The 27,931-nt window shown below is 44.6% G+C and overlaps 3 protein-coding genes across 8 annotated transcripts in view; 2 read left to right on the top strand and 1 right to left on the bottom strand.

Moving 5' to 3' along the window:
* Positions 1 to 92: 92 nt before the first annotated feature.
* MICOS13 (mitochondrial contact site and cristae organizing system subunit 13) lies at positions 93 to 3,862 on the top strand. The gene is made up of 4 exons (XM_062014862.1): positions 93 to 143; positions 1,680 to 1,836; positions 2,581 to 2,632; positions 3,646 to 3,862. The coding sequence occupies exons 1-4, from the start codon at positions 115 to 117 to the stop codon at positions 3,741 to 3,743; spliced, it is 336 nt and encodes a 111-aa protein (XP_061870846.1). The 5' UTR covers positions 93 to 114; the 3' UTR covers positions 3,744 to 3,862.
* Positions 3,280 to 24,549, bottom strand: LOC104561438 (scaffold attachment factor B1). 3 transcript variants are annotated; one of them, XR_009820391.1, is made up of 22 exons: positions 24,136 to 24,549; positions 22,559 to 22,646; positions 21,557 to 21,621; positions 21,267 to 21,473; positions 19,902 to 19,964; positions 19,317 to 19,344; positions 17,907 to 18,408; positions 17,411 to 17,460; positions 15,300 to 15,400; positions 14,667 to 14,816; positions 14,494 to 14,570; positions 13,453 to 13,589; positions 13,070 to 13,161; positions 12,607 to 12,713; positions 11,244 to 11,537; positions 10,833 to 10,970; positions 10,315 to 10,357; positions 10,028 to 10,149; positions 8,814 to 8,926; positions 8,637 to 8,688; positions 8,168 to 8,382; positions 3,280 to 6,229 (listed from the first exon to the last, which is right to left on the bottom strand). XR_009820391.1 is itself a non-coding variant. In XM_062014857.1 (21 exons), the coding sequence occupies exons 1-21, from the start codon at positions 24,322 to 24,324 to the stop codon at positions 8,253 to 8,255; spliced, it is 2,748 nt and encodes a 915-aa protein (XP_061870841.1). In that variant the 5' UTR covers positions 24,325 to 24,549; the 3' UTR covers positions 8,012 to 8,252. The 3 variants fall into 3 exon arrangements, 1 of the variants encoding a protein (XP_061870841.1); XR_009820390.1 differs by lacking the exon at positions 3,280 to 6,229 and adding an exon at positions 7,914 to 7,997; XM_062014857.1 differs by lacking the exon at positions 3,280 to 6,229 and having other exon boundaries at positions 8,012 to 8,382.
* LOC104550923 (scaffold attachment factor B1) overlaps positions 24,212 to 27,931 on the top strand; it is a 16,344-nt gene continuing 12,624 nt past the window's right edge. For 2 of the 4 annotated variants that reach the window (XR_009820388.1, XR_009820389.1), the window contains exons 1-3: positions 24,212 to 25,111; positions 26,131 to 26,218; positions 27,790 to 27,854. Coding sequence is in view for 2 of the 4 variants with exons in the window: in XM_062014856.1 (XP_061870840.1) it covers positions 24,917 to 25,111; positions 26,131 to 26,218; positions 27,790 to 27,854 (348 nt within the window). In the remaining 2 variants the exon portion in view is untranslated. The remainder of the gene's footprint in view (positions 25,112 to 26,130; positions 26,219 to 27,789; positions 27,855 to 27,931) is intronic. The other 2 variants (XM_062014856.1, XM_062014855.1) reach the window with 2 other exon arrangements.

Raw genomic sequence — 27,931 nt, 5'->3', positions numbered from 1 at the left:
CCCGGCCGCGCGTTGCCGCGGCGCCGCCGCCGGCGTTACCGGGGAGGCGGGAGGCGGGAGGCGGAGCGGCGCTGCTGACGCCAGCGGCTCCCGGCGCTCCCCGCGGCTGGAGCCATGGCCGCCCGCCTCTTCCCCGTCGTCAAGTGAGTCCCCGCGGCCGCGCTCCCTCTGCCCGCAGCCATTCGCCTTCGCCCCGACGCCATTCCCCCCACCCCACCCGCGCTCATGCCGCCGCCGCCGCCTCTCCCGAGCTCGTTGCGGCCCGTCCTGCCGGCTCCTGGCCTCGCAGCGCTGCGCCCTTGACCTCGTCCGCACCCGCGCCGGGCCTGGCCGGCGTCTCCTGCTCGGGACAGGCGGGAGGCGGCCGGTGTGCTCGTGGCGGAACGGGGAACGCTGCCCCGGGGGCTCGTATGCTGAGGGAACGCGGGTGTGTTCCCCGGGGCTCGGTGCTGGGCCCGTTCTGGTTAACGTCGTTGTCAATGATCTGGGTGAGGGCATCTCAGGCAGTTTGCTGCTGGCACGAAGCTCTGCGTGAGGGCAGGAAGGCTCTGCAGAGGGCCCTGGCCAGGCTGGAGCCATGGGATGAGGTTCAACAAGGCCAAGTGCCAGGTGCTGCAGCTGGGCCACAACAGCCCCAGAAGCACAAGGGTGCAGGGGGAGGCCTGAGGGACCTGGCAGTGTTCAGCCTGGAGAAGAGGAGGCTGAGGGGAGGCAGGAGCACTCTCTGGCACTCCCCTGACAGGAGGCTGCAGGGAGCTGGGGATCAGTGTCTGTTCCCCAGTAGTAAATGATGGGACGTGAAGAAATGGCCTCAAGTTGCACCAGTGGAGAATTAAACCCATTCAGTGATTCTATAACACTTTCAAACCTGGACATAAAGCCCACTTGAAGGGAAAAGATGTGGAAGGATGCTTTTGGGACCCAGTAATAAATCTGTAACATAGAAATCCCTTTTTGCCAAAACAGTTGTGAATAGATGGGTTTAGATACTAATTCTCCTGCCTCTCAAGGGCTCTGCTTGTCATATGTTCTGCTACTGCAGTACTGCTCTCTGGCAGGTTTTGGTTGGTTGGTTGCTGGTGGATTTTTCATCCCCTTTCTGAGGATGCAGGAGCAGGCATGGCCAGATGCTAACTGGTCTGTAATGACCTTAACAAGGTGGAGCCTGTCAAACTAAGCAGATTACAAGACAGCAAGAGCCACGTCATTGACATGGATGTCTTACCTACTGCAAAATCCTTTAGTTCTTTTTATCAAAGGTATATGCCAGGAATTCCCAGACTTTAAGAAGAGGCAGATCCTCTGAGGGGTTTGACATTGTGTCCTGAAAACTGGGACTGATGAAATGGGAATGTTTTGAGGGGGTGGATGGGGAATAGTTGGCCTGAGAAGAAAAGGTAGCCAGATATTTTCACAAGAGTCCCAGAATGCTGGGGGTGGGAAGGGTCCTGCGGAGCTGCTCCAGCCCAACCCCCTGCTAAAGCAGGTTCCCCTCGCTCAGGGGTACAGGAACGTGTCCAGGTGGGTTTGGAAACCCAAGAAGGAGCCTCCACATCCTCCCTGGGCAGCCTGGGCCAGGACTCCCTCACCTGAACCCCTTTCAGGGTCCCAACTTACCAAGAGAGGTACACTGGTAATCATAACATGAACTGAACTGTTGCTTCTTTTGATTCTTGCAGGTTTGTCATCAAAGGCAGCCTGGCTGGAGCTGCTGTCTACGTGGCATACGACCAGGGGCTGCTGGGCAGCGGCACACAAGGTGCTGAAGCCCTCAAAAAAGCTCAAGAAGCACTGCCTCCAGCTATCCAAGAGTGGACAAGTTACATAGGCTGGGAGGTAAGGACTGTGCAGATGAAACACAGCAAAACAAACACACTGTGTGCATGAGGAGGAGAAAACACTGGGGTGATATTGTGGTTCTAGTGATGCTCACAGGAGTTTTGCTGTTGAAACTGGACTTGGCATTGGTAATGTTTTGAAGAGGATTGAAATGGAAGGAGGATAAAATTTCATATTTAGGGGAGAGATGTTGCTCACAGATGTTGTTTCAAAGGAGAAGGAGTAACTAGGCCATGCAGGGTGAAGGGGGGATGGCAAGCATGCTCTGAGAGATGTGTCCCTGTGTAGTGGTGTTCCTAAGCTTTCCTCTGTGCTTTTGAGAAGTGAATGAAAAGATTCTCCTCCTGATTTCTGAAGCTGCCAACAGTTTGTCAAGTGGAATTCTCTGTAAGTTGTAGGTTTTAAACTCTTCAGAAAAGGAGAAGCTTTTGCTGAAAGGTTGAAAAGCAGGTTTTGTGTTAGAGACTAAACTAATTAGTGTAAGGAAACAGCCTGAAGATGATTCTTCAGGAGCACCCAAATGATCAATACTGCCTTCTGCCCCTGCTTTGTACTGGGGGAAGGAGCAAAGCCCAGACTTTGAGCCCCATATCTGATCCCTTTTGAGAATTGTAGAGAGCAGGTACCCAAGTGCTTTGAGATCTGTGGTCAAGAGGTTTGGTGATCTGAGGCCAGGTGATGTGAATCTTGTTGTAAGTGAAACCCCTCAAATGCTGATGTTTTCTCTCTCTCTCTTCCCAGCTCCCACCCACCCCAAAATTTGACTTTTCTCTCTCTGATTCCTGGAATAAAGGTAAAATAACTTGTCAGCAAACTGTGGAAGGAGCAAAGGGCCAAGAGTACTGTAGCTTATACCAATTTTGTTTCAATAAAGCCTCTTAAACTGCATGATGGAGAAGGAGGTGGTAGATGTTACAGTCTGGTAGAGGGAGCATTGGGACTGGGACTAAGGAAGTGTATTCAGTTCCAGGTTTTACCACTATCAAACTGAGGGACTTTTGACTGAATTTCTTCTTGTTCCAACTGAAATGAGGAGAAGAGTGTGTGGCCATAAACCTGTCTGCCTTTTCTAACAGGAAGAGATGGTGTTTCTTTTACCTACAAAGCTTGCTGTCTACCTGTGCCCCAAGACAGGCTGTGCCTACACTAGCCTAGAATAAGGCTGAGTATGTCAGTGGAGTGTTTGGGGAGTCCTGTGTCCCCCACAAGAAATAAGCAGAGTTTAAGCACCAGTGAGTTCATCACATCAGGGAAACTAGAGCATAAAAAGAAATGACAGCTTGAGAAAGCTGAACCTTTGGTTAAAGATGGTGGTAGGTGTGAGCTCAGCCTCTGACTTTTCAGAAGGGATGAGCATTCCCATTATTTTTAGGATTGTAGAGATCTTGTTTGAAGGCCAAAGCACGTTGTAGAAGCCTAGTAAGTTAATTCAGAAGGGGTTTATATGGTGCAAAAGTGAGGAAACACAGTCCACAAACATTGTGGCATGTCCAACATCAGCCATGGAGTCTGTGTCAGAACCAGAAATAAAATGGAACATAGCTGAGCTGTTTGTTTCAGTCTTGTAATTGTCTGTCCCTTACACTGGTCCTGAAGTTGGAATTCCTTCGTGTCACACATGCTGCTGAGACAATAAAGCTGTACTTGAACCAAGGATCATTCAGGCCTCAGTTATGTTTGAAAGCTTCTGTTAGAGATAAATTTTTCTCTCCATGTGTAAAGGGATCTGCAGTGCTAGAATAACAGTGGGAAAGTTGGCTTGAATGATGCTCTTCTTGGGGTAATTCTTCTCTGCTTTCCTTGCAGGAGTGCAGACAGTCATGTCTGCCTTGTCTGTAGCTCCCACCAGGGCCTGTGAATACACTGAGGAAGGCTGGAAGTATGTGAAGGATCTTGTCAAATGAACATGTTCTCCAGGGTTGATGGTTCTCCATCCTGTGTTGTCCGTGGGATGATGCATAGTCCGTCCCTCCACAGGGCAGCTCAGCCGGGCAAGGGCTACAATAAAAGACTTTGGAACTTCCATTTGTATTTGGGTTGGTTTTAGCACACAGGCTGCAGTAACTGCTCTCTGACTTAGCAGTGATCAGAGGCTTCAGAGAGATCAGCTGTATGCAGAGGTGTAGCCCTTCAAGCTGAGGGACCTGGAGCTGTTTAGTCTGAAGAAGGCTGAGGGGAGACAGGAGCACTCTCTGACACTCCCTGACAGGAGGCTGCAGGGAGTTGGGGGTTGGGCTCTGGTTCCAAGTAACAAGTGACAGGACAAGAGGAAACGGCCTCAAGTTTCCCCAGGGGAGGTTGAGGCTGGAGCTGGGGCAGAACTGTTTCCCTGAGAGGGGTGTCAGCCCCTGTGCCAGGCTGCCCAGGGAGCTGGGGGAGTGCCCAGCCCTGGAGGGATCCCAAAGCCCTGGAGCTGAGGTGCTGAGGGCCAGGGGTTAGTGCTGGGCTGGGCAGGGTGAGGGGAGGGCTGGGAGCAGCTTCAAGGGCTTTGCCAACCAAAATGATTCTGTGATAAGCTTGCTAATTAAACAGATGATTCTGAAGCTGCATTAACCTTGAAGGAGAATCCCATCTAATTCCAAACAAGCCAACAGTTTAATACAAAAACCCAAGGTAACAGTAGATGTTTTGCAGAGGCAAAGCAATTACCTGCCAACTATCACTAGGAGTGCCTCTGTCAGACAAAGAGCACATTATTGATGTGAAAGCTGCTTCCAGGTGCCCTGAGACTTGTCACACAGCTGGGAGTAGCCAGTTGGGGTTGCAATACTTGATGAGAGTGTGCAGTAGAAGGCAATTTTTGAAGTCTGTGTTGCAAGTTTCTCCCACACTGATGGGAGTTGTAGTCTGTGCTAGTTACAGAATGAGCCAAGAGGCACTAGGAACTAGGCAGGGGTAGGTTGGGAGAGTAGGATGAGTGCTTACTCAGATTAGGAAGCAGATTTAAAACACAAGGAGGCAGAAGGATTTGTGGGGGTTTTGTTTCCTTTTTTAACAAATAGTTCTGTGATGAAACTTTACGCTGAGAGATTTCAGAGGATTTGGCAAAGGTATAAATAGCCTCAAAAAGAGATTAAGTTAATTCCTGGAGGATGGGTCCATCAGTGACTCTTAAACCTAATGGTCCAGATGGAAGCTACAACTTGGAGTGCCAGACACTGGGAGTTTATCAGCTCTACATGCACCCTGTTCCACCATATTTTTCTTTACACACTTGCCTCTAAAGAAGAGAGTGGGAAGGATACTTTCATCTGACCCAGCACATCTGTTCTCTAATTACATCTCGATGGTAATGTGTACATTCACTAAGGGGCTGCTTCCTTTCATACAGTTGCTGGATTTCAGTCAAATTGTTTTGCCAAGTCTAGTTTGTGACCTTTAGAAATAGTTGTAGGTAAGACAGGGTGCAAAGCAGGTTCCTTTGCTGAGCAGACTTCAGTGGCAGTGCAGAAACAGGCTTGTTAAAATAGTGCCTGTGCTGCAACTCATAGAATTGTTGGGTTTGGAAGGGACATTTCAAGATAATCTAGTTCAGCATCCATGTTCAAGCAAGGTCAGTTAAACCAAGTTGCCCAGGACCAAGTCCAGCCATGTTTTGAACATCTTAAAGGATGCAGATTCCACCATCTCTCTAGATGACCTATACCCATGTTTGACTGCCAGACTAAACTGGGTTTTTTTGTTCAGCTCCCCCAGTAGCTTTTCTCTTTCTGAACACAGTGATTCTGCCATAGCAGCCTGGTGTCACTGCTCCAAATGGTTCTGGAATTCCTCAATCATAAAATGAGCTGGCATTAGTAGCTCTAAAAAATCCCCAGTGCATTTGGTAGTTGTGTCTTCTTTTCACAGAAATATCCATTCCTCCTTTCCAGTTTTTGCCTTTTTACCTCACAGATGTTTTGTAATGATGACTCAGAGGCTACCTCTTCTGTCACCAGTTGTGAAGCACTCTGGCTGTCTCTAGTCAATGTCCTACAGGAGGATAGAAAGTTTACACATGCCAGCATTGTGGCACTGAGCAGGATTCTGGGATGCTCCCATCCCACCTGTGAAGTTAACTGTTATCTTTTCAAGCCCTTAATGTTTGGGACTACACAAGGGGAGGAGAAAAAAGAAAAGGGAGATGGGAGTTTCTGTGGCATTAGGGAACAGAAGGCAGCTCTTCAGCTTTGTCTTCACCCGTGCTGTGTGGATTTAAATTGGTTTTTGATAGCCCATTTTGCACCAGGCAAAAAGCAAATGAAACCAGAAACCCCCCAAACCTGAGTTGGTCCCATTATTTCCGCCCACGGGGTTCATTCAAGGCTGGGTGGATCTCACAGCCACTGTGGGTGTCTGGTCCGAGCCATCGGCTGCCGCGGTGTCAGAGGCCTGTAGTCGGTGTTCCCATCTAGCGGGGTTAGAAGGAAATGCAGTTCGGTTAAAACCTGATGGGGTGGGTGGGTGGGGAAAAAGCCTTCAGCCTGCAGGAAGGACGACTTTGAGATGCAGTAAACACTGAGGTAAGAGGCTCCGGTTTGGTTTGTTGGGTTTTTTTTTACCCCACCTCAAGGTGGTCGAAAAGGTTCTTTAATTAATTATCTCCTCTCATGTTAAAATCCTCTCCTTTTGGCATCAAGACTGATGCCTGCATCTGTGTAGGTCAGTTGTGCTGCAGCTTTATGTTTCCATGCCTTTCCTGCAGAGAGGGAACAGGGACAGGAACAGGCTCTATCTACTGGGAATGATTTACTTGTCCTCCTGCTGAAAGGGCAATGATCTCAAGTGGGAAAGACAAAGCAGAGCAGGTCTGGGTGTATCACCACTCTTGTATTTTCTTTCTCTGTATCAGAGGTGAACATCTAAAGGATTAAACACAAGAAGGCACTGGATTCTAGCCAGACCCACAGAATTACTAGTTACTGAGTGTAGCAATCTGAAAATCTCTTTGTTCTGTTTGCATTCCCAGTCTGTGTTCTTGAACAAATGACTCAAACCATTCTGGGCCTCAGATTCACCATTAAAGCAAAAAAATAATCTTTTACACTGTTGTCTGTGTGATCCAGACAGCCTGAGGCAACCCCCTGCTGTAAATCACAGCAGCTTCTTAGAATTTAAAGGGTTTGTCCACAGGGATCCTCTTCCAATGTGGGAAGTCTCAACCCTGATGAAAAAGATCTGGAGTTTCACTTCCAGTAACAATGCAGGCTGTAGGAAATGAATGAAAATCAGGCAACTGTGGGAAAAAAATCATCTCTGATGATGGGACGAACCCAACAGTGACCTACTAATAAAAAGAACACATTTTCATCCTTCTTGGCATCACATAAGCCATCTCTGGTGGGTAACTCTTAAGGCCACGTTGTTCCAGAGATGCACAAACTATAATTTGGATAGAACAAAGAGACAAATCTTTGTACAAATCTTCATTGTGTTACTTCTCACATTCTAAATTATGCCAAAGGACAGGCAATGGCTGGTTCTAATCTACTTCAGGGAAGTTGGGATTGCCAGGTATAATTACTGACCTGAAACTGGTGGAGGTTTGGACTAACCTTATGTATCAGAAGCTAAGCAAAAGTGATTGGAAGTCATCACTGTCTCAAGTACCTGCACGTTTTCTGTCACAGAGTCTGCTGGTAACTCAGTCTGTAGGGAGAGGATGGAGAAGATGGAGCCAGGCTGTGCTCAGCAGAGCCCAGAGAGAGGGGCAAGAGAGACTGAAACACAGGAAATTCCATTGGAGACAAAGCATCTTTTGGTTTTTTAAACTAAACAGTATCCTGTTGCTTGGACCCTACCAACATGGACAAGATGAAAAAAACCCACTCGTCCTACAGGATCTTAAGGCAGTTTTGCAGTAGGAGGTGTTCAGACTTTGACAACAGCAATCTACTAACATCCTCCTTCCCTGGAAACATTCCAAACCCACCTGGATGAGTTCCTGTGTGACCTGTTCTAGGTGGTCCTGCTCTGGACTTCATGATCTAGGTGGTCCCTTCCAACCCTTAAGATTCTGTGATTCTCTCCTGCTGGCTCGTTTTGGTAGTTAACTTTGATATATCTGAAGTAACACAGTATTTCAGGGAGCTGTGCAAAGGGACTCCTGTAAGGCACTTTGACACTTCATCTTTGAAAGAGACATGGTTTAACAGGTAGCTGAAGTTTTCCAGGAAGTGCTGGAACAAAGCAATTAACTGTAAACTGGCTTTTATTTATGGAAAATGGAATGCTTCGTTAACAAACATTTTCAGTGGGATATGAACAACACATTACAAAAACAAATGAGTTCACATTGGATTGAGTGACATAATATGGCAGCAGCTTAAAAAAAGAAAGTTAGACTTACAGTAGCCTGTAAGTTCCAATGAATGGCAAACCCTGGGGAACAGATTCATTTCAGTTGCCACCTTGCATTAAAAATTAAACCCCATTCAGTAACGACGGTTAAAACGAGGGTCATTAGGTCTGTTTGCTCTCTCTTGGCCAGCAAATCCTTCTCCTTGCATTCCTCCTCCATGCATCATCTGACTTTGGTTGCCACCTTGTATGAAACCTCCACGCCTAGAAAGTGATTCAGACAGTTTAATTAGTGTCTCTCGTGACTCTGGTGTCAGGGTGATACGATGGATGTTCTTCTAAAGCTTTTGGGGTGATTTTTCACCCGTCAGTAAGATGCACAACCTTTTATTCATTGACATTTAAAGAACAAATCTGGTAACTGATGCTCCCTTAAAATGTTTCTTTGGCCAATTTAAATAGAAGAGATGCCTCTTCAAAGGGAAACAAACACACTTTGCTCTTTTTCATGTTCTTACCCTGACATGCCTCCCCGATGCATCACGTGGCCAGGTCTGCCTCTACCTCCACCTAAAAAAGGTCAAATGCTTTCTTTATACCCACAGTAATAGTTTTACTTCATCTTCAAGGATGATGGTGACTGTATTTTATGCTTTACATAGCACAACCAAGGAACTGCTGTGCAAGAAGTGTACCTTGCCACCGCTCGTGATCCCGTCCCATCATTCCTCCATCCACACTGCTCTGCCAGGAGCGATCCTGATGCCCTTCAAACTTCCGGCCGTGGTCTCCCCAGTCACGTCCGTCCCTGCAGAAAGATGAAATTCAGACCTTCTCACATTAGGGCACACAAAATAGGTTCAAGTGAAACAAGTCCCCTCACCCTGCCCAGCCCAGCACTGACCCACAGCCTCAGCACCTCAGCTCCAGGGCTTTGGGATCCCTCCAGGGCTGGGCACTCCCCCAGCTCCCTGGGCAGCCTGGCACAGGGGCTGACACCCCTCTCAGGGAAACAGTTCTGCCTCAGCTCCAATCTCAGCCTCCCTTGAGGCAACTCCAGCCCGTTTCCTCTTGTCCTGTCATTTTTTACTTGCTACAACCTCCTGTGAGGGAGTGTCAGAGAGTGCTGCTGGCTCCCCTCAGCCTCCTCTTCTCCAGGCTCAACACCCTCATTCCCTCAGCCCCTCCCCAGCCCCCTTGTGCTCCAGCCCCTTCCCCAGCTCCACTGCCTGGCTCTGGCCATGCTGCAGCCCCTCAGTGTCTCTCTGGCAGTGAGGGGCCCAACACAGAACACAGCTCTGGAGCTGCAGCCTCCCCAGGGCCCAGCACAGGGCGTTTTTTCAGTAAGCCTTCTTTTCAACTAACACAACAAATGAGAAAAGAATATTTTCTTAATCTGGTTGATGCTACATTGGTATCCTGGTTTACTCTGAACATCCCAGCTGGTTGTTTTGACCAGTCAATTTATTTTTGGTGTTTTCTGTAGGCTGGCTTACTCATAGGACTTAGGAAAAACCAAAAACACAACACAAAACCTCAGCACACCTCCTCCACACCCCCAATCTGCAACCTGTTTTCCTTTCAAGGGACTGACAGGATAATGTTTGCAATGACTACAAAGTGGGGAAGAAACACTAAGTGGAAAATATCAAGCTTTCATAGTAATGTCAGGTAAAATTAATTGAAAACATGGAGACATTAACAAAAATTAATCATGCCAAGATGCATGTTTTGGTGCACAAAGCAAAGTGAAAGTGCTATTTATAGTCCATCCAACAGAGAACAGACTCATAGGTGAACGCTGGATATAAAAAAAGGGTTGTATTTCCAGAAGCTGCATCCCACTTGCACATGGGGAAACACTCCTTAGATACACAGGAAAACCCCTATTTCCAGTGACCACACTGACCGTGACTGGGGGGGGATCCCTCTGCTTTCACTCATTCTTCTGTCAGATCCATAGCTGCCCCAGCTTTCCCGAGAGTCTCGTGAGTGACGGTCTGGGCCTCCATGGCGTTCATCTGGGTAGTGCTGAAAGGCAAAGGACACTTAACTGCCCAGACCTTAAAGAGAACTCCAGTCTGGTTTTCAATACATATTTTGGGAGGCATCATTTCATTTTGAACTACTGAAATTTTACAGAGAAACAAGTTTTAAGAAGTTCAAGTGTTTCTGTAGCTTTGCAAAGCAACTCACTTGTCCATCCCGATCTCCCATCATTGTCCTTGATCCATCTCTCCTACAAGCAGACAATTAACAATCAGACTGTGGTAGTAAAATGTACAGCAGTCAATAAAAATCCATTTACTTAACAACACAGATGACAAGTCCTACATCCATCTAGTGCCAACATTGAATACAAAAGGCACAAAGAGCTGGAACATATGGAAACCATGACATAGTTTGGATTCCTGGAAAACCCAGTTAGTCCTAAGGTATAAGCCAGAATTTTCTCATTAAGATGCTAAGTTGCCTACCATATTATTCAGAGATTTCTCAGAATCCTATAAATGTATGAACAAGCCTGCCAGAAGGTTTAACTCACAACACAGTACACATCTCTTCATGGTTGTACATGAGAAAAGTCCACAGCCACTGAACCACACTTAAAACACAAAATGCAAACTAAGCACACGGTGAAGTTAGCAAAAGGTGGCATCAGACACATTCTTCTCTTCCCATTTCAGGCAGGATAGTGGAGGTAAGATACCAACCTGTCTATTGAATGGTCTTGGTAGCGGCCACGGTCTCTGTGATCAAAGTCATGGAAGCGATCCTGGCGACTGAAATCTGAATGGTACCTGTCGTTCATTGCCATTCGTTTTGCCTCTGGCCAGTAAGGGTCATCTCTCCTGGGAGAAACAACGTACTCATTTTAGTCCAATTTAGTAAAAAATGTTAGTTCTGTTATTGTTTCCTCCTTCCAAACTGTGCATACCAGAAGAGGGGTAATTAAGTTCAAAAGGGAGTTGAAAAATTGGAGAGGCTAGTTTGACTGGGGCTACTAAACATGATCACACAATCCCTGAAAGGTGGGGGTTGGAAGGGCCCTGCAGAGCTCCTCCAGCCCAACCCCCTGCTAAAGCAGGTTCCCCTCACTCAGGGGGTGCAGGAACTGCCTTTACCTGCCATCTATGTCATACGGTCTTCTCAACGCCGAGCGCCGCTCCTGCTCGTAGCGCAGCTGCTCGTGCTGACGCCGCAGCTCTTCCCTCTCCCGCTGGATGCGATCCTGTTCTCTTCTCCTCTCGTGCTCTATGTGCATTCGTTCCCTTTCTAGCCTCTCTCTTTCCATCCGTTCTCTTTCCAGACGCTGCCTTTCGATTTCCAGCCTCTCCCGAGCAATCTCGAGCCTCTCCCTTTCTTCCCGTTCCCGGATAGTCTGCAGGTGCTGCTGTCTCTCCCGCCGCTCGCGTGTGCTATTGCAACAGCCACAAAAGGTTATTAATCCAAGACTTCAGCAAAGAAAGGAAGTTAAAAAGGAAAAAAAAATGAAGATGAGAAAGAAGTATTGCAAATTAAAACCACAGGGACTGCCAACTTGCATTGGCTCCTTGGAGTTATAGCCAAGAGTGAGATGGGAGGGAGGGCACAGAGGGAAGACACTCAGGGTGCACATCAATTACTTGTGTTTAGAGACTGCTAATTCTACTGTCATAAAACCCACCTCTTGGGGCAAATAACCCTGTATGCTCAGGAGAATCTGAATCCAAATGCCTCAAGCTCATTTCTTCTAACTCAAAACAAAACACTCAGCTCTGAAGAAGCCAGAACAGTTTGTTGGGTAATAGGATCCCACTAAGGTTCAGGTCCAATTCAGCCTAGTTTAGATAAGCACCACAAGTTTTGTAATGTGTGGAAAATGTTTTAACATGGAATTCAGGTCATATTTTTCACAAGGCATTTGAAGGATGACCATTACTACCTTTATCATGTATCAATTTAATATTTGAATTAGGTTCTTAACTAAAAAGGTGGATTGTGGAAACGTTGAAGGGTTGCTGGAAACCCCTCAAGTTTCTCTATGACACAATGTATTTTAAAGCAATACTATTCATGCTTTGTTTCAAAGACTATGGAGACTTTGAATACTAGGACAAGAAGGACAAGGTCTTAATCTCAGAAAAGGCAACTTTTCTCTTGGTCTTCGTGTGGCAAATTTGGATTTATCATTTCACCTCTACTATAATGCATGCTCAGCTAAGCACAGCAGCATACTTCTATCCATCTAAACCACAAAAATGGAACAATAAAACCCATCCCAAACTGCTTTTTTTTCCCCCTCAAACACAATTTCAACCTTAGTATTAACAGATCAATCATTGGAGCTTTCCCAGTTCAGCAGGTATGCAACCCACAAACACAGAAGAAATAACGAGTAAAAAACAAGTCAAAACTCTGCTTTATCTTACTCATGTTAGTTAAAAGGAAATGATAGTCAACGTGGAAAACCACAGTCAATTCAAAGCACGTCACTGCTGCTCTTACCGGCGCTGCTCTGCCTCCCTCAGCTTGCGCTGCGCTTTAATTTTGTCAAAGGGCACAATGCCTTGTCTCTCTCTGCTCTCTGATTTACGGTCCTGGCTCTTAATGCTCTGTATTAAACATTGAAATAGAGAAACTTCATGGAGTACATTTATAAAAGGACAACTGTCACAAGCAATACTGTAAGCTCCCTTTCCATTCCAACAGATCACATCTCAAAGGTTGGTGTCAGTACTGTTCAGAAGAGCTGTTTGATTTTGAACGTTACAGACACAACACATGACCACAGCAACACTTCACTGCTGCAGCTGTGTGGCAGATTTCATTGCTGAATGTGGTATCAAACATGTGAAAGGTATTTTACTAATCAAGACATGGGTGGGGTATGTGTAGCTTGGCAGGATGCAGTCTTTGTTTCTGAGGAAAAACAACACATTGTGTTCCCCATGCAGAAAACATTACTTACTCTGTCTTTTGATGTAGTTGATGTTTTCACGCTGATAACGGGTTCTCCTTTGGATTTATCCATTACTACTGTTCTCTCTGATCCTTTACTTCCTAAACAAATTAGAGGTTGGACGGAAAGAGATGTAAAAACCAAGCAGATACCATCATTCATTGCTGTGCCAGAAGCTGTATTCTCTAAAACATGGCATCAGGCATTTAACCCTCATTTCCCAGTTGTGTTAAACACCCTCCCCTCTGCCTTTTTATACCTTCTGGAGTTTCAACTTAGAACTGGAAATAATTCCAGAACACTGGCAGTTATTTTGGAAAGAACTACCTACAATTAATTATTCACACTTCACCATATCTTGTACTCTCTGAAAAGCAAAGTAGCCAAGTTACCTGACTTAGTTTTAGATTGATCTGATGAACCAGACTTCAGTTCATCTTTATCCTTTTTTTCCTTTTCATCTTTGTCTTCTGTCTTTTTAGGATCATCTTTTTGGTCAGATTTCTCATCCCTTTTAGCACTGCCAGATCTATAGGTAGATAGTGACATAGATTAGACTAATATAGAGTAAGAGAGAAGAAAATGTAAAGGAGAATGCTAGCAACACAGCAACAAAGTACAATTCTGGTGTGGTAAGACAGTCATAATTAGATTTCCTTCTAGAACTTCCTACACCATAAAATAAGACAATCAGACCATTCTGTGCAGTTGTTATAAAAACTTGGCCATGATTCAGGTATCTCAACTGGAGGCAAAAAGAAAATTCACACCACCATGCTCATAATGCCCACTGAGTTTCTTACCCAACGAGACAATTATGAAGTGAACTATTTTTGTTAGGCAATTAGGTGAGATAAAGGCAAAAAACTTCTCAGCAAATAGCACCTAATAGGAGTTAGGCCTCAAGAACATAATAAAAGCAAAGGACTTAGTGTCTTATTCATTCTCTTAAGTGACTTTTTCAGCTACTTTCAGTAATGCTAGAGGAAAGCCACAGCGCTGAAGAGGAATCTGTGCTGGAAACAGCTGCTTGGACAACTGATCTTTAACTGTCTGTGACCACAGCCACCTGAGAAAGGCCTATGCCAATGACAGAAAAAATGAACAACAAAACAGTGGCACACTGATGAAAATTCTCAAATGGCCTTTCTGTAGATTTATGACCTGAAAGCACCACAATCTTTACTAAAAACCAAGTGTAGTTCAATTAAAAGGTATGCTTGAAAATGCAACGTTCCAGTGCCTCCCTTAAAGCACACAACAGAACCTCAACATCAGCAGCAGTTTATCTGTAGTGGGAGTTGGGGAAATGCATCTATCACTCCTGAATGTTTGCTAAAGAATTCCTTTCTGCCATTTTGTTTTTCCTGACAAATCAACACAGACTGAAGAACAGCAAAACACCTTTGCACAGAGCACTTTGAGAACAGTACCTCTCACTGGCTGTTTCTTTCCTTGCTTCGTTCTCTTTTTTTTCCCCCGGCTTCTTCCCAGCAGGTTCATTTTTTGCCTGAAATTTGTTTTGCACATCATCAGCTGAGAATGTGGTCTCAATCATTTTGTACAATGTCGTGGTAATGGAATATCTTTGAGGATCAGTACTCACTTTTTCAACAGAGATTATTTTCCCATGCAACTCTGTTTTGTGGAGATGAGTAATACATTTGGTTGCTTCCTCAGCTGTAGACATTGTCACAAAGCCGTAACAGCGAGCACCAGGACTGCGAGCGTTGGTGACCACTTTTGCACCCACCACCTTTCCAAAACAAAGAGGTATCACACTCACTGTAACAAGTGCCTGACATCTAGCAGCAAAAAGTACAAGCTCTGTTTCTACCCTGTTTTATTTCTGTCCATCATCATTCAGGAAACTTCTATTTTTAAAAGGTTAAGAAATCAAAAAGGAGCATAGCTTGGAGCCAGCCAAGCTTCTGTAGCTAATGCAGCACTACAAAAGCTGAATCAATAGATGGGAGCCAAATGGTGTTAAATTCACTGCTGACTGTGGGTTTCTAGTGAGTGAACACAGCACAGGATTTGTCTATTTGTTTGGAAGCAAGTGGCAGATAAAACAGTAATCACTCAACGTGTACTTCAGCAATTTTTGTCCTCGATAAGCCACAATATTTTTGATAATTTGATTCCTTTCATTGGTATTTTCAGTGCCAGGAGCTTAAGAAATCTTATTAAGAGAGTTTCAAGTGAAAAAAACCCCAGCCCAACCCAACCAAACCCTTACCTTCCCATATTTGCTGAACAGATTCTTCAGATCTGTAGCTCTGGTAGTGGAAGCCAGCCCACTCACCCAAAAGTTCCTACCAGAACCGCTAGCTGTGCGACCTAATTAGGAAAACAAACAAACAAAACCAAAACATACCCCAAATCCTCATCATTTCAACAACTGTTTTTGAATTTAGAAGGAGCACTTACACACATCTTTTATCTCCTTAAATCATAGAGCAAATAAATTGCAATGTGTAACACTCTCCCCACACAACTGATATTTCTGAAGGCAAGTAGTATTACAAGTCTAAGAACTTTCAGATGGAACTACAAGCTTTAATACATGCAACAGGTCTGTTATGTCATTCTTCAAGAAAGTGACTGGACTCGGGACTCTCTGAAGTAACTGTGGCTCTTCAGAATGTGCCTGGACAGATCCCAGTGACTCTGCACTTACAGGAGAAGAAAGACGACCTGCTAGAGCTGCGGGAACTGTTAGTACCCATGTATGCTTATGTCTTGCCCTCCTTATCTCCTTGACTCTACAGGAATGATGATGACATGCAGATGAACTGCACCTCTCAAGGAAAGACATTTACCATAAAGAAAGCAAAAAATGTCTCTCTTATTTCTGCCCACACAGATTCCACAGTTGAGGTGTAAAACATGTGACTTCAGTTACAGAAGTCAGGAAAAAACTAGTGCTCTTTAACTATACAGTACTACAGAACACACACATCCGATATGGCATCTAAACTGGACAGGTAATGTTGTAAATGAATGTCTTCAGACTATGATAAAGTCTGAAAACCCCACATTTCTAATTAAAAAGTGTCTGAGTCGAACTCCAAGGTTTAGTGTTTGCATTTCAGCCTGAAGAACTTACACAGGGATACTGTTTCCAGTCTCCTTTGAAATGTTTTTACCATCCTTTTTGCCAGTATTCATAGTGTTCAATTCCAAGGCTTAAATGAAAGGACTGATGCAGCTTTCATTTTAAATATCTGTTTCCAAACCATCTGCCTTGGTTTAGGGTGGGTTTTTTGGTACTATATGGAATTTCTCAGAACTGCTTTCACTGAGAGGAGCTATTTCTTCTAGAACCTTTACAAAATGCTACTTTAACTGGGTGTCTTTCCATTTCTTACTTGATGATGATTCTTGTCATTGTCTCAACCATGAGCTTAGCACTGCAAATGTTGTTGTTAGTATTTCTACAAGTTCCCTAGGGAAGCCTGCAATCATTTGTGCCAATCTCTAAAAAAGAAAGAGGTCTTTTGTATGAAGCAGACTATGTGTACCTGTCATCTCTCAAGAACTGCATGGACAAAGGTGTGTCATAAGTATAAACACAAGAGAGATACAAGAGAGAACACCATTGTCTTGGTGTTTCAAAGAGCTGAGCCATAAGCTTTGATGCTTTTGCTCCACACAAGGATTTTTAAACAGCTGCCTGCAGTTACACAGGCACTAGCATCTTGGAGAAAGGGGAAAATGAGCACTTTCTTCTCTTTTACTGACAATGTTTTTATTATTTAAACTATGTTCATGTCTTTTTTGAATAAAGTTTGATCCATCTTAACATCTCCAGTTTTGGCCTTCCCTGCTTCTGCAGTGGTACTGCACTTCCAAGACTGGGACTATCAAATCTTCACTACCTTATAAACTAAGGTGATAGAGGTGTTGAGAGTCAACCCTCAACATGGAGACATCTTTCAGATCTGCAAACATCTACTGTCAAACCCACCAGACTCAAGAGCTCATCAATTTATTTTTGTATACTCTTACTAATACAGCTCTCGTAATGAATGCATGGAACATGGAAAACTCCTCATCCTAAATAACACCCTTTCATACAGGTGTAGAAATAGCAATGTATGAGTCAGAAGTGACTTGTATATAGTTCTGTACTTTTCTTCTGGCTCAAGTGCTTTGCTCTGCATGCAGAAAGTGACATAACCAAGTAGCTGCCTCTCCCCTGTGTTGTTCACTAAGCCAGAAAACAATTTAAACAAATGTGAACATCTGCAGGGATTCCAATGCTTTTCCATTGAAATACCATCCATCCAATACAAAAGCACTTTCTCCAATCACTCACTAAAGTTGTATTTTTTAAAAGAAACATACCTTTCTCATCCTTTGAGATTATCTTTGCATCTCTGTCCTCCTCAACAGGGCTAAAGACAAAACACCACGTTATTCAAGTCAGAAAGAAAAGTGACAAAACTATAAATGATGAAAAATGCTAAAATGAAATACCTACCAGAAAATATGTTGCAAATGAAAACACACCTTTGTATGCTTGATTTAAGAAATCTGACAAGAAATAATGAAGTCAGATTCTTAAACAGACTTATAGTAGGAAGATGTTTACAAATAAGAGTAATTTTAGAAAACAACCTTTGAAGGTTGAGGAAGGAAAGAAATGAAACCCTCTGTGGTTAAAAAAAAAAGACAAAAAGAAAACAACTTATCTGCACATGGAGAAATAAAACAGGCTCTTTAGGAACAGGCTACAATTTCATCAGTCTCGGTGGCCAATTGAAGGAAACAGCTTATTCGCATCACTTAACGACCCATGAAAACAAGATAGCATCTGGTCTATAACGGAGAAAAAACAAACCTCTTTTTCTGATCAGCGCCCTCACTGGCTGAGGACTCTTTAGTGGCAGGGGATTCCTCTGAATTAGCTTTGTCTTCTGTTTGCTTGCCATCTTCTTTGCTATCTTGGCCTTCGGGACCCGCGCCTTTTTCCGCCGGTTCCCCACTAGAGGCTTCCAGGCCTTGGGAGCGTTTGCTACTCTGATCGCTTGGGCTCTCTACTACTAAAGAGTCAGAGTCCGGCTTCTCTTCCTCTATTGTCTGTTCACTTGTCTCCCCTCCTTTTGCTACAACTAAACGCTTTGCTTCCTTCCTTGCCATAGCTTGTGCCGATTTGCTGTCCAAATCTAAAGCCTCTTCCTCCAACTGAGCGGCAGCAAGAGCGTCCTCTTCCTCCGCCAGCCTCTTGCCTGGCACCACGTTACTTGCTTCCTGTGCATGCGGCCGCTCCGCTTCGGAAGTTTCTTCGTTAAGTACTTCAGATTTACAAGTTTCCCCCAAAATGTCGAGTATTTTCTCATTTTCTACGGATTTAACAGGAATAGAATGGCACAAGATTTAATCACCAGGGAAATACAGCAATCACAAATGTGGAACTGGCATGGCTGCCACACTAACACCAAGAGAACTTCTAAGCTACACAGAGATTGGAAAACCCTAGTGTACACCGTGTGAAAACTTTCACTACGCTAACTGCTGTCTCACAAACTACCAAACCAGCCCTACAATGGTAACAGGGAAGAAAAGGGACCCCACAGATTTAACAACAACCTTCTGGCTGATCCTTCACATTCTTCATCAAATGGTTCAGCTCTGTTTCTTCTCTAGTTAGCTTCCAGAGTCCGAGATGCTTAACTGAACGTATCAAGGCACTGAGAGTTCAATTTTTAACTTTCTGTGAAATTCTTTTAGCAGACAGTCCAACATGAGAACTGGGCATCTTCTGATGGTGCATGAGTGTGTTTTGCAGTCCAGAAAGTGAAAAGTATCTGTATGAAATTTCCATGAAGAAACTGTCTTCTTTCTTCTGTATCCAGTAACTAATCTTTACATCTTAATGCCCTACAATACCTCTTTACTGCTTTCACTGCTCTCTCTTTGTAACAGAGTTAAGGTGTGTGTGATATCACAAGATCTGTTTACAAGTAGAATCTTTAGTTTTTAAACTGGGATTAACTTCTCTAGATCCATTTATGTTGTTTAACAGGTTTTTAAACCATTTCATTTCACTGGAAATATTTCAAAGATGACAAGCATCACTTCACAGATCTGGGGATATGATTGGGTTTCCAATCTCTATGACCCTGCATGATCTGGATTTTCCATCATCAAAATAATGTAAATTATGTTTGTTTGCTTGGGCTTTTTTAATAGTTAATGGTTTAAAAAGTATTAGTTGAAAAGACAAGAATATGTTTTTCTTTAACAGTACCTGGATCCAAGTGTAGCTTCTCCATTTTCTGTTGGGGAAAATAAACACAAAATGAGGATTTTATAAAGTTTTGGAGCAGAGAAAACAGCAACCCCCCACCCCATCCCATGACTGAAAACTGCACAAATTCATTTGCTACATTTAGCACTTTTTTCCCCCCACTGGAAATGAGTATTTCATAGAAGCAATTTTTCTGGCACATTAAAGCCAAACAAAATTATCAGCCTCAATTGCATTCTTGTATCTAACTTGGAATGTTAAAGAGTATCTTTGAGTACTACACCAACTGCAAAGTGAAATCCAAACCCAGCTACTACTTGATATAATCAGCAGGAGAAAGAAGAAATCAACACTACAAGGCAATTTTTATTTGCCACAAAAGCAAATGAAGTCTTGACAGATGACTGGAAAGCAGGGAAGAAACACAAGGTATTCTCATTTGACAGACTGTATTCTGAGCAAGATCACTTATGTGTTGGATTCTGTTTCAATTTAATATTATGGTCATGTTTTCCTTTCTGTAGCATGAGCACAGAGCAAATACCAATAATAACAGTCTGAAAGAGAGCCACATTTTCAATTTACCTTCATTTCAATTAAATCAGAAGAAGAGGCATCTAAACTGTTTTCAATTTCATCATAATCTTCCTAAAAGAGTAAAAAAGGTATTACAGCATTTCTTACAAAAAGTAATGTCAGCTCATGGACAAGTACAACTGTATTCCATTTCCCCTAGCAATGATATGACAAATGTTTCCTGGTATTTTGACAGATCTCAATTGTTACTTCAGCTTGTGACCCAAGAACGAGGGGCAACACAGAAATATTCTTGATGGTTAAGCATCCTTCTCCAGTTACCTTTCATTTTCCTTCCAACATGCATTTTCTTTTTCAAAGTTACTCTTATTTAGAGAGGAAATTTATTTCACATTTCTGTAGTACATGCCTTTCAATTTTACTACTTATTAACTACTTTAGTTTCTAACTGGAAAAAACAGGAGTTAGAAATGAAGCTGACTTAAGCTTCTACTTTTCCAAAACCAAAATATATCCACAAAGTCTTCCTTCCTTAAGAGCTGATGGTAAGACTCAACCAAAGCTCAGTTGGTTACACGATTCATAACAGCTCTAATTTACAGAACACCAGAAAATTGCCTTTCAGGTTAACTGCATGTTGTTGCAATACCTCTGTTTTCACAAAGTAAATGATAAAAAGTTGAGACAGACACCACAGGCCTAAAATAAAGAAACCACATAAAGAGGCAAGGAAGGAGAATACATTCAGTTTGGGGAGTGAAAAGCCTAACATAAAAAAAACCCCACCACAAGGATCCAAGGAAGGATAATATTTGGGGAGGGAATATAATCAATTACCCTGTTCATTGAGTAGCAGGCGACTGTTCTGTCTGTAAAAGACATTGCAAGTTGTTCTCAAAACTAAATCAGCCTGGCAATGTCAGAGCAGGGCAATACACAATATGTAAAGATTTTCTTGTTTTACTAGTCTCTATGAGAAAACTGAATGTTGTAAATTCTTTAAACCAGAGCTTTATTTCTGCAGAAAAGATTTCCAAGTTATCTGCAAGTTGAAAATATGTTTCTTTCTCTCTCTTTCTCTCTCCATAGTTGGGTGTATATTACAAAAACCACATATCAATGGGAAGGGAGAACACTGCTGTTAATACATTACTTTGAATTTCAGGCTTCTTCACAGCAAACAAAAATGTTACTGCAAGGGAAAGACAACTGTGACCTGTCCACTGTGAACATTTCAAGACTCTCACTGGTTCAAAAACATTTACCACTTAAAGAGCAGGACAGGACAGCTGTTAATGTGAAACAGAATCCATATCACGTTCATGTCCTAGACTCTGTTACACTGAAATAAAACCTGTTTGCATGCCTGTATACTCATGAAACAGCTTCTGAAAATGTGCAAACACTGCTTACCTCATTTTCTGTTAGCTGATCTGGAAGTTCTTTCATTTCTGCTTCAACACTGTCTTTATTATCAGATAGAGAGTCGAGAATATTATCTGGACTATAGTCTTCTCCACAGTCTACAGCACTGCCGTTGTCTATTTCAGCTTCATCTAAAACACTAATATCCATCATGTCAATATCTTGCAAGGTATCCAGACTTGCCTCAATATCCTCCTACAGAAAGAGAAAGGGCAGATGTGTATTTATTCTGGCTTAAATGATGCATATTCCTACTAACAGCAAACAATTTCACTCACTTGTCCATCCCTAGAGTTTTCTTCTAGTCCATTGTCTTCAATACCTTCTTCTTCTGGTTTCCTTCCTAAAAATATTGTAATGGAAGTGAATTTCATAACACATCTATTCTTTGCTGAATTATCTCTTTAACATTGAGTTCGTTCCAACTAATAATCATTAAGACCCTGATTCAGAAGTCTAAGTCTGAACAGAGGACAACTGGCCACTCCATACAAGCAAAGAGAATGAGCATGAACAAGAAGTAGCACAGCTACAGTCCTCTCATTGCACAACACTTCAATACCTAAAAAGATAACACTATCTAGGAAGGAGTGCTGTGCAAAAGAAACACTCTATCATTGTTACAAAAAACCCCCCCTCTTACCTTTTAAATAATGAAACAATTAAACTGATTTAATCTTTAAGACCTTGGACGCACAGATCACATTTAGGCCCATCTGTTACCAGCAAGCTTGTATCACTGCCCAAACCCAACTGCTCTTTCTCTATTTTTACCCCATTACTTTAAAGGAAGCAGCTTAAGAGTAAGTTTCAGAAAGTATCTTTTAAGAACTGGCTATGAGCAATTCAAATAAACCACATGTAACAGGGCCCTCACAATATTTAATGGTTTTGAAACAAAATAGACTTAAATCACTAATGAACTACTTTAGAATGGTTTATTTTCAAAACAACAGTTATAAAATGAAAATGGACACTAACAAAAGTTATACACATTTGTTATTTGTACAACAATGGCTCTGGTTATTCCCACTCTAACTTCTCCTGTCTAAAAAGGTACCCCAATGATGATGGATGTTCAAGGGTTCCTATGCAAGACTTGCTAACTGAAGGCATCATACTATTTAAACTTGTTATCATTCCCTAATGCAACAGTTTCACTGTTTTCCATGAGTGAAAAAGCACTTCTTTTTAAACCAAAGAAACAGAAGAAATCAACACTGTATACTAAGTTCTAGCTACATGGAAACAAATTATCTGTATTTTTCTAGACTCCATACCTTTGCCTGTTCTTTTTGGTGTTCTCTTGTTGGTCAGTTCTGAGGCCACAGGAATTTCATCGGGATCTCCTCCTTCATCCTCAATGGCCTGTCAGAGACAGCAGTATGACATCTATTGCACTGTTGCTTGCTGGGCATTTGTACTGGGTTTAGATGGGACAGAATTAAATATCTTCACAGTAGCTTGTATGGGGTTTTGTTTTGGATTTGTGCTGAGAACAGCACTGATAACATAAGGATGTGTTAGGTTTTTTGTCAAGTTATTGCTGAGCAGAGCTTACATAGCATCAAAGTCTTTTCTGCTTCTCATCCAGGCCTGCCTGCGAGCAGGCTGGGGATGTACAACAAGCTGGGAGAAGACACATCAGGGACAGCTGACCCCCAATGACCAAAGGAATATTCTCTACCATATGATGCTGTGCCTAGCGACAAAACTAGTGAGGCTTGAAGCTGGTGGGGCTGACATTACTTGGGGTGAGCTGACATTCCATGGGGACTGGCTGAGCATTAGTTGGTCGACAGAGAGAAATTATTTTCTTTTACATTACTTGCTTTTCTTAGGTGTTTTTTTCCTCTTTCCCTCCTCTCTGTTGGTCTGGGTTTTTTTTCCCCTTTTATTTTAAAAGAAGTATTAAACTGTCTTAATCTTGATCCATGAGTATTCTCTCATTTTTACCCTTCACATCCTGATGAGTGTAAGGAGGCAGGTGAGCAGCCACATGGCACTTAGCTGCCTACTAGGGTTAAACTGTCAGATGGAAACATTAGTGTCTCACCTTAATTCAGGTCATACAGCCAGGCAGCCACATCAGCTCTTAGAAACACTGCATGGCACAGTGTTGTAACACAACCCCAAATGAAGCTATGATTGAGGAGCAAAGTTCCCTTCATCTGTGAACAAGGCTCCCTACACATTGGGTAAGTACTTTAACTGGATAAAACTGAGAGAGACCCACTATAACTGTACAAAAATGAGACTGCTATAGGAAGCACATCCTACTGTTTTTTTAACACCGTGCAGTCCTATTAGAACTCATAAAAGGTTCAGGACTGACTATGCTGTTCTGGTCTCTGGGAAGTCAGTGAAAATATGTCCCAGACAAGCGGGAGAGATGTAATCAGGTAAAGTGCACACAAAGGAGGCAAGAGAAGAGAGAGGGGAGTGTGTGTGTATATGCTTAGGACTGGGAGAGGCAATCGGGTAAGGACGGGTGTGTATCAACAGGTAAAATCAGAGCACTCCAAAAGAACGGCTGAGGTGCGGGCGGCGGCGCGGCTCTCCGCTGGAGGCTTCGGGGCGGCGGCAGGACCCAGCGCAGCGGCGAGGCCCGCAAAGGCAACGGCTCAACCGCAGAGCGAGGAGCGGGGAGCGCTGGTGCTGACGGAGAGCGGCGGCTGCCCGGGGCCGGCGCTGAGGAGCGGAGCGGTGAGGGGCCGGCGCCGCGCTGCCCGCGCTCCCCTCAGGGCCTCCGCCGGGCCGGGCGCCGAGCGCGCATGCGCCAAGGGCCCTGAGGCCGGTGACAAAGGACCCGTATGACACCTCCCCCGCCCCCTCTCCCGCCGGGTTTGCGCCTCACCTTCCTCAGCCGCTCCATCAGAACGCTCTTGTTGCCGCCGCTGTCTAAGTTACGGCGTTTGAGCTCGGCCCGCAGGTCGATGACTCGCAGCTCGCTCAGCCGCCGCGTTTCGGGTTCTAAGCCGAGAGCCGCGGCTCCACCAAGGGATGTGAAGTCCCCCAGCCCGGCCGCTGATTGACTCTCCGCCATCAAGGCCCCTTCGGTATTCCGCCTCAAACCCGGACGCACGGGAAGAACGCGGCACGATCAGGCAGCTAACCTTGCGATCACGGCACAAAATGGTGGGGAGGCCAAGACGCACCGAGGGGAAGGGGGGGGGAACAAAATAAAACCCAGCTACGCGCAGGCTCGGAGAGAGAAGCGACGACGAGCAGGAGGGAGGGGGAAGGCGGTGCCTGGACCCGACCGGGGATGACAAGTTCTGCGCAGGCGCACGCGGCGTGTCCCGCGCCTGGGGACGGCTCGCGGACTCCGGCGCATGCGTCCGGCCGAAGGGACTGAGTGCGGCGGAGCCGTCCCTCCCTCAGGCGGGCGGAGGGATTTTAGTGCGAGTGCGCAGCGGCTCCGGCCCGTCCCCGCGCGAGGCCGTCGGTGTGCGCGTGCGCGGGAGCGCTGCGGGACGCGGGGTCAGCGCGCGTGCGGGCTGCGGGGCTTTGCCTTTCCCCCCCCTCCCCCCTGTTCTCTTTAGTGCGTCTCGGGTTTGCCACCATTTTGTACTGCAGCTGCGGGTTTTCCGCTGTTGTTTGTTTAACCTTGCTCGCCAGCCGAAGCGACGGCCCCCATGGCTGAGAGTCCGTCGGTGGCAGGGCAGGGAGAATCTGCGTCTCTGGCTGCGGCGGGAGCGTCCGGGTCGGAGTCGTCAGAAAACCGGCGGCGGCTGAGCGAGCTGCGAGTCATCGACCTGCGGGCCGAGCTCAAACGCCGTAACTTAGACAGCGGCGGCAACAAGAGCGTTCTGATGGAGCGGCTGAGGAAGGTGAGCGGGGAGACGCGCTGGGGCTGCCCTGAGGGGGTGCTGTAACTGTCGCGTGTGCGACCCCGCCACCCTCCCCCCGTTCCAGCTCCCCTCAGGCAGCGCTGAGGAAAATGGCGCCAAACGGCCGTGGAGCGGAGGGGCCGGGGGCTGTGGGGAGCAGGGGCCGGGGGCTGTGGGGAGCAGGGGCCGGGGGCTGTGGGGAGCAGGGGCCGGGGCTGTGGGGAGCAGGGGCCGGGCGCTGAGAGGGGTCCCGCGGAGCCCGCCGGGCCCGGCGCCAGCGTTCCGTGGTGCCTGGCGAGAGCAGCCCCGTATTTGGCCGTCACTTGGCTCGCCCGTAACGTAGCCAGTCTCATGTAGTAGCCCTGGCGTGTATTTGTGAGTGCTTGGCGATTCCATGTACGCAGCGAGCCCCGCTCGGGTTTCCCAGCCTTGCCCGGCACAGCCTGTCCGCCGTGGCACTCGGCCGAAGTGTCTCATGCGCTGGGCTCATGCGTCGCTGGGCTTTCCGCCACGCACTGAGCTCCTGGATTTACGGTTCTATACACTGTCTACGAGGCTTCTCGCTGCGTACTGATGTTTTTATTCTGGCTTTCTAGCTGGTAGCCTGTGCACTGCATCCTCCTCAAAAGGTGTGGTATGTTAGTAGCATGTGAAGCGCCTTAGTTGAACTGGTCCTTGCTGTGTCCTAGAGCCGAGGTTCTTAGTCTTGCAGCGCCCCGGGTATCCGTGCATTGTTGCAAACGCTGTAGGATCGACTTTATTTGTTTGGGTTTCTTTCTTTGTCTAGATTATGCTGCTGACTGCTTTCCAGAAACTTTACACCAACGTGTTAATGTTTCCTATGTGCTTATTGCTTTGATCAGATGGTATTTGATTGGTGTATTCAAGTTGCTGCTGTCTAATTCAAAGTGCTAGAATCTCGTTTCTGCCTCTGATGTCTAGCCCTTAAACTCATCAGAAATGCACAAATGGAATATTTATGTCTGTCTTGATATCTGTCTATCTTTTCCCTTTAATAGGCTATTGAGGAGGAAGGGGGGAATCCTGATGAAATTCCAGTGATTTCAGAAAATATCATGAAGAAAACTCCAAAAAGAAGCAGCAAAGGTACAGGGCGGTTAGAGAGGATCTCCATCCTGTCCCCCTTGCATTGTCTAGCAACTTCTACCCATGAAATGGAACCTTGCTAATCTTTTTTTAGGAAGTCTGCTTTTCCTTTTAGAAAAATGCTTGGTTTAATTTTGGAACTGTTGCTGACAGTTTTCTAGTCCCAAAGCTACAGCTGGTATTACTTCCCTGAGCCAGATTTGGCTAAAACTGGTTCTCTGGGAGAAATTAAGTGTACTTGGATCTTCTGTTCAGTGGTTCTGAATTTGAATGCCGTACTCTTCCCACATTCATGCTCAGGTTTCTAGGGGTGGTTGATACAGTATTAATCTTACCAGCCACTCACAGAACTATTAAGAATTAATAAGGCAGAGTTTGGTCTATTCAAAGGATCTGTTGGTTTGTTCTCAGAGTTCCCTGAGTTTTGGAGCAGGAATTACTAAGGAATGCTGAAGCCCTGTTTTCAAAATAGATAGTTGGGTTTTTGCATGACTCTACCTTTACTTTTGAAAAATACAGTGGGATTTATGGAGGTAGAAGTGCAGAGTTTTTAGCAAATTCAGAGTAACCTCTGTAGTGTTTTAGGCTTATGCTTCATAGCTCATAGTTTCCATTTTCTCTCCTGAAGACCAGCTGTCAGTATGTTTTTAAGGCTTTCCCAGTGCATGATTTTCCTAATGGTGAATATCTGATATCTTACATAATCCTTATTTTTGAAAAGTAAACTGCTTAATTAGCACAGTTTGATCGTCTAGTAATCAAATATCATTGACACATACTTCTCTATTCATTAACAGGATGACTAGTTTAGATAAAGGGTTTAAATTATTAAGATTTATTTACCTAAAATGTAAATTTGTGAGATGAAGCTCAAATATTTCTCCAACTAATTCATTTGACCCGGATTTTTGTCCTTTCATCCAATTTGGAGTGATACTACATTTCCTTGCAAACTAAAATATGAGATCCTCACTGGGAAGAGAACAAAAGTCACAGCTGTGGGTAAAAGAGGGCTCTGGTGGCCACACTCATTTTCAAGGCTTGGAAAAGTACCTTCTGTGTGTCGTAGCACTTCTAATGTTGAGATGGAAATAGATGAGACATTCCTTTAGCTCTAGAACCCCTTTCTCCTTTTTTTTATTGTAATGCCTTTGTAGTTTTTGAGTTAATAACATTCATAAAAGATGAAGCAACTACTTAGCTCTGTGAGTTGTCAGTAAATGCAGCTGGTGAAGGCAGCACTGAGCTTATGTGCAGAGTGGGCATTTTTCATTGTTTTGTGTTGGGTTTTCTGTCTGGTTGCTATTTTTCTTTCTTTTTCCTTCTACTAAATGTCTGGAAAATGGAAGGTTGAGATGATAAATTACTGCAGTCACAGCTGAGCCAAGTGTTCTGGGCACAATGTTACTTGAACAATGTTTGTCAGTTACTAAACTGGGATGGTATTTGAACACTCAGTTGTAAAAAATAAGGAAGAAGCAGATAACTAAACTGAATGGAATACCAGCTCTGATGAAAAAACATACAACTTGAAGGTTACATTTTCATTCTAATGATCATAATGTTGTTAGGACGTAGAGCAGATGAAGAGGGAGTAGAAGATAACGGCCTGGAAGAGGATTCGGGAGATGGACAGGTACATGACACTGTGTGTTTGAAGCAAAGTAATGATAGCATTGCCTCCAAGTTACAATGACTATTATATATACTTTT

This window comes from Colius striatus, chromosome 25, assembly GCF_028858725.1.
Source record: "Colius striatus isolate bColStr4 chromosome 25, bColStr4.1.hap1, whole genome shotgun sequence".
NCBI classification, from domain to species: domain Eukaryota; kingdom Metazoa; phylum Chordata; class Aves; order Coliiformes; family Coliidae; genus Colius; species Colius striatus.
The sequence above is the reverse complement of the archived record's forward strand: the minus strand, read 5'-3'. Positions and strand labels throughout refer to the sequence as shown.

Bases quoted from the DNA above. Each gene is read 5' to 3' on its own strand.
- MICOS13 (XM_062014862.1), top strand. From the start codon at position 115: ATGGCCGCCCGCCTCTTCCCCGTCGTCAA. The intron at 144-1,679 runs GTGAGTCCCCGC...TGATTCTTGCAG, and splicing joins CGCCTCTTCCCCGTCGTCAA to GTTTGTCATCAAAGGCAGCC. The intron at 1,837-2,580 runs GTAAGGACTGTG...CTCTCTTCCCAG, and splicing joins CAAGTTACATAGGCTGGGAG to CTCCCACCCACCCCAAAATT.
- LOC104561438 (XM_062014857.1), bottom strand. From the start codon at position 24,324: ATGGCGGAGAGTCAATCAGCGGCCGGGCTGGGGGACTTCACATCCCTT. The intron at 21,622-22,558 runs GTATGGAGTCTA...CAATATTTTTAG, and splicing joins ACCAAAAAGAACAGGCAAAG to GAAGGAAACCAGAAGAAGAA. The intron at 18,409-19,316 runs GTACTGTTAAAG...TTAAATCCGTAG, and splicing joins GAAGCTACACTTGGATCCAG to AAAATGAGAAAATACTCGAC.